Here is a 5054-nt window from a genome sequence, read left to right as displayed (position 1 = left end):
AACAACTTCTAAATCTCGAGTAAGCATAATTTTAATAAGCTATGTATAATTATTTGTTGTTAAATGCAAAGCCATACAAATGGGCTGTCATGTGCCCACTGCGAGTATCGAAACCCAATTTTTAGTGTTATATATATATATATGTTCTAAGAGTTACTATATATACTCAACGACACTATTCAAAGTATGCATGACATTTCAGTTTATCAAGATTTAACTCTCTTTGGGCCTGGCAGAGTCTGACGGTTAGATTCGCAATTTGTAAGTCTCGGGATCGAATCTCGTCACCAAACATGCTTGCTTTTTTTTCAGCCGTGAGGGCGTTATACTGTGAGGGTCAATCTCATTATTCGTTGGCAAAGAGTAGCTCAAGAGTCGGCGGTGATGATTAGCTGCTTTTCCTCTAACTTATAACTCCAAAATTAGGAACGACTAGCGCAGATAACCATCGAGTAGCTTTGCTCGAACTTCAACAAAACAAACAAAGAATTTTTTATTGAGATCCCCATGAATAAGTTTTTTTGCAGTTTTTCTACTTTTCGTTTACTCTTTAAAAATATTTTCTTCTTCTCCGTAGGCCTATGTTTCAAGTAAAGCTAGAATGTTGCTGTTTACTATTACAAACTATAAAGCAGAGTTTTATGTTATAAATAAAATCTAAAAATACACAAACATCCGGGTATACCAAATTGGTTTACGTAGTATTAGTACAACAGTGAGTGAGCGTACGACCTCGCCGAAAATGGTTGTCATCTCAATCTCCGTATCAGTTTAACTCCGATGTTTTCTTTCTCCCAACATCCTCTAGGAGCGAGCTTTCACAACCAGCGACTACATCAATCTAGAATAAAACCGAGCCACCGAGAAAGTTTATTCCCGGGAGTATTTCTGTCTGACGCAGAGGGGTTTGTAAGGTTTCCTTGTTCGCGTGAAAATCTAACAAAAATGTCTGGAATGGTAAGTAACGATTAAAGTATAATATTTAAGTATGCACATTGTGTAGATGATTTAGTTTTAATAAATTGTACTTGTGGAGAAATGTAGATGAATACTGTTAATTGTTTTTTTTATTTTTTCTTCTCTTTAACAGGCTGAAGATTTAACCAAAGAACAAGTCCAAAGTAAGTTAAAAAAACAACATCGTTTGTGTCTTTCTATAGCTATTAAAAACTTACGAGTATATATATTTTTTTTAGTTTGTCCCCGATGGGATACCAATAAGTCTACGGATATAAAACGCTAAAATACGGTGTTCGCTTCCCTGCAGTGAACACAGCGGATGACCCAAAGTGGCTTTGCTCTTAAACAAACAAATATTTGGGTTTAGTTTTTTTTATTTTATAAATTGTTAAATAAATCACCATCGTGAGGTAAAACTTGTTTGGAATTAAGCACAAAGTTACACAATGGGCTATCTGTGCTCTGCCTACCACTGGTATCGAAACCCGGTTTCTAGCGTTGTAAGTCCGCAGACATACCACTGTGCCACTGGGGGTAACTTGTGAAGTTGTCGCAATCGTAAGTTTAAGTTTCTGTGAACCCATGTAAGTACGTAAACTAATCAATAAAATAACTAGATAACCACTCTTTATAAAAATGGACCAAGGTTAAGGTAGAAGAAAACAAATATTAATTTCATAACGATAATAAAACCGTTTTCATAAGAGGTAAAGTACTATAATATGTGCACCAAACTGCAAGTGGATCAGCGGTAAGGGCTAGCAGCCCCACAGTGGCACAGCGGTATGTCTGCGGACTTACAACGCTAGAATCCGGGTTTCGATACCCGTGGTGGGCAGAGCCCAGATAGCCCATTGTGTAGCTTTGTGCTTAATTACAATCAAACACATTATTTAAACTGTCTTTGTGTATTCTGTTACTTAAACAGTTAGTTCGAGGTATAACCTTTAGGAGATGACTACAGAAATAATGCACGCGCTGAGCTTGTTTTAGTCGTATCTATTTCGGTAATCTTGCCATTGTTTGAATAAAAATCGGGGGTTAAATAAAGCAGTACAAGAAGAAACTACCCGTACGTTTACTGTACTAGTTTTACACGTGAGTTGGCACGTTTTCCTGAGACTTTCAATAGATTTAAAAAAAAAAAATGATATGGATCAAAGGAAATGTAAAAAAAGAGGTCACCATATAGGTTCTGAAATTATCTCAAGATACGTCTGCACTTTTTATTATCTACTAATCGTGGCTCGACATTTTAAAAGACATTGGTCGGCACCGTGTCCTGCGGTAGAGCTCTGAATCTCAGAGTTGGCGAATCGGGTTCGATTCCATGCAATGCCGCAAAATACTACCCGCATTTTAAGCGGTAGTTGTGTTATAACTAAAAGTAGCAGTCAGTCCCTTAGCGTTGATTGTGGACGGTAGAGTGCTGCTCACTGGCTGCCGTCACTTTTATCAATAGTTCAAAATTAGAGATGGCGGCAGATAGCATTAGTATATTTGCCAGTAAAAAATTCTAACCCATTAATAAAATACATTTGTTCAAAAACACCTTTTTAATTTATTTTTTGAAATGTAATTGAAACATAAATCACTACAAGAATCTAACGGTGAACTGCGGAAGCTATAACAAGAGGGAATCCTCATTAGCCGCGGCTGTAATTAGATCTCAAATCGGTCAAGAGATGGAGCTATGAGCTAAGAGTTTGTACTTGAAAAAAAAAAAAAAAAACTCGCAGCTAAAAATGAGAATAGCAAATTCGAAGTTTTACAAAGTATGATAAATAAATCTATTTCTCTATCTATCTATTTGGGGTATCTTGCCCAAAACGATGCTCAAGTGTTATTACAGTGGTGACACTAGGTGGAAACCACCCTCCTCTCCTGAAATTTGTGTGCCTTCCCTAAAACGTTTAGTAAAAAGTACGTTTCCCAGGACTGGTTAGCCCTATTGTCCCTAAGGCCAGCGAGAAAATTACATTGGAACCTAAGTGGCAACAATCACTTAATTTAATGCATTTCATCATTTTATATATATCTGTATTATGAGCTTGTATAAGCTATTCCATGGTGTTACACTTATATTGTAACATGTTCACTGAGTTAAAGAATTTCATGTTAAAATATATTATCCCCCAATTATTTAATTCATTTGTAGAGTCAGTGTGATAACTCAATGAAAAAATAATAATAATTGCGTCGAATCGATAAATAACCTTTTAGAACATAATCACCGTGGTTGTAAGAACCCCAACCCCCTTCTGTTGTTTACAGTACTTGTGTTATGAGTTTATGGATGGGTAATGTTCTGATGACACCGGTTTGGTGAGGAATGGGGATAAAGTACGTTATACTTGTTTGTTTTATAGCAAAGCCACATTGGGCTGTTTCTACCGCGGGGAATCGAACCCTGGATTTTAGCGTGTAAGTTTGTAAACTTACCGCTATCCCACCGGGGGATTTATGTTCTACTATGTAACAGTTTAGGAACGCCACATTTTCGAGTTGAAAAAAAATGTTGAGTATTATGAAAAAGAAACGTTTTAATTTACGAATTCTGTTATTTGAAAATTTTAATGGAAGTGCCGTTGTAATTTCATAACGAGTTATTTCAAGTAAGGTGTCTGGTGAGTATCGAGTATTTTCTTAGAGAGAGAGAGTAATGAAAACATTCTACAGCAAAAATAATCATATTTTCTTAGAGACACTCAATCTCTATTCACTAGATTTTCTTCCACTGGCTAAACGGCAAGTTATAGGACTTATAACGGTAGATATCGAGTTTCGATACCCGTGGTGGACACAGCACAGAGAGCCCATTGTTTTTAACAACAAAGCGAACGAACTTCTGCTTATTCATAAAAAAAAAAAGCCCTCATCTGTCTGCAACCTCTTTTCCTCCCCATTTTCAGGATCCTGGAGTCGTCACCATTTTGTTGTCATCTAAGAAAATGTATTGAACTTAAGACATTCCCATGAAATAAACAAATGAGCTAAGGGCTCCTTGTGATGAGAAGTAAAATAGTTTGTTACAAAAATACAATAATGGGTTAAAGGACCAGTTCAGAAACCTCCCAAGGTTCGGATATATCCATCTGTAATTTAAAATTAGTGATCAGGGGGAGCGAAGTTAGCCAGTAGAACCTATGCAACTACTTTTAATCGATCGAGGAGAAATGACTGTCACTGTTATAACGCCCCCATCCCAAGATAAAAGTGCGGAGCATGTTTAGCATATCGCTCTTTGGACCTTACGATACGCATCCCTGCACTCTAACCATACTGTCCATGCCTGACCTCTAACTATCAAACAAGGCCAGGTATAAAATTTTAAGGATTTCTTCCCAACTAGACAACCGTCATTACTACTGTGTTGAGTGCCGAAAGCTGGATAAACTTTGGAAATCAATAGGCCTAATTTTCATGAAAACTTTGTCTTGTGGAACTGACACACCGAGCGCCTACACCAGAGCAGAGTGAGCACTGTTTGATAAGAATAATTTTATGGAGTGAGTTACCCTGTGTAACATTATTTAACATAACCTTTCATAAGCTTTAGTAAGAAATCAATATATTATATTATCGTAGAGGGAGTAACTAATAATTTTAATAAATCCAGTATTAGTTATTATCATCTACGATAGGTTAGCAGACAGAGAGTCACACGGCAGATCCGGCGCCAGTCTTTTCCAGATGGGGGGTCTGAGGTGGGCCAGACAGAACATTTAGAGACTTTGTCATCAAGATGTGTAGGTGTGTCAAACACGCTAATTGGGGTGGCTAATGCAAATCTTGAGGTGATTATAGTCCCCCTTTAGCGCTGCCCCCGTCCCACAGGAAAAAAGCAAATCCAAAGTTTTTCAAACTCTTGCTATTATCCCCTGGTGTTATTCATAAAGTCTGATCATCCACCCCAAACTTATATAAAAAATAAATAAATATTCTACAACAGCCTATTTGTGAATTTTCGTATAAATATTTATATAAACTAGCAGAAATACCCGCCCTCGGGCAAGTATAACTGCTAGTTCTTGTAGAAGGCTATTGGGCCTGCGGCCTTTTCTGAAATTGTCTGACAGTTCTACAACAGTGTA

The 5054-nt window shown here is 37.1% G+C and overlaps 1 protein-coding gene across 1 annotated transcript in view; it reads left to right on the top strand.

Annotated features, from left to right (window-relative positions):
* The first annotated feature begins 750 nt into the window (after window positions 1-750).
* LOC106461968 (troponin C-like) overlaps window positions 751-5054 on the top strand; it is a 12040-nt gene continuing 7736 nt past the window's right edge. Inside the window, exons 1-2 of the mRNA XM_013921836.2 lie at window positions 751-957; window positions 1091-1121. Coding sequence (XP_013777290.1) covers window positions 781-957; window positions 1091-1121 — 208 coding nt within the window. The 5' untranslated portion in view covers window positions 751-780. The remainder of the gene's footprint in view (window positions 958-1090; window positions 1122-5054) is intronic.

The sequence above is a fragment of the Limulus polyphemus genome, unplaced genomic scaffold (genome assembly GCF_000517525.1).
Source record: "Limulus polyphemus unplaced genomic scaffold, Limulus_polyphemus-2.1.2 Scaffold1067, whole genome shotgun sequence".
In the NCBI taxonomy this organism is placed as follows: domain Eukaryota; kingdom Metazoa; phylum Arthropoda; class Merostomata; order Xiphosura; family Limulidae; genus Limulus; species Limulus polyphemus.
Note: the sequence above shows the minus strand (reverse complement) of the source record. Positions and strands in the feature narration are given on the sequence as shown.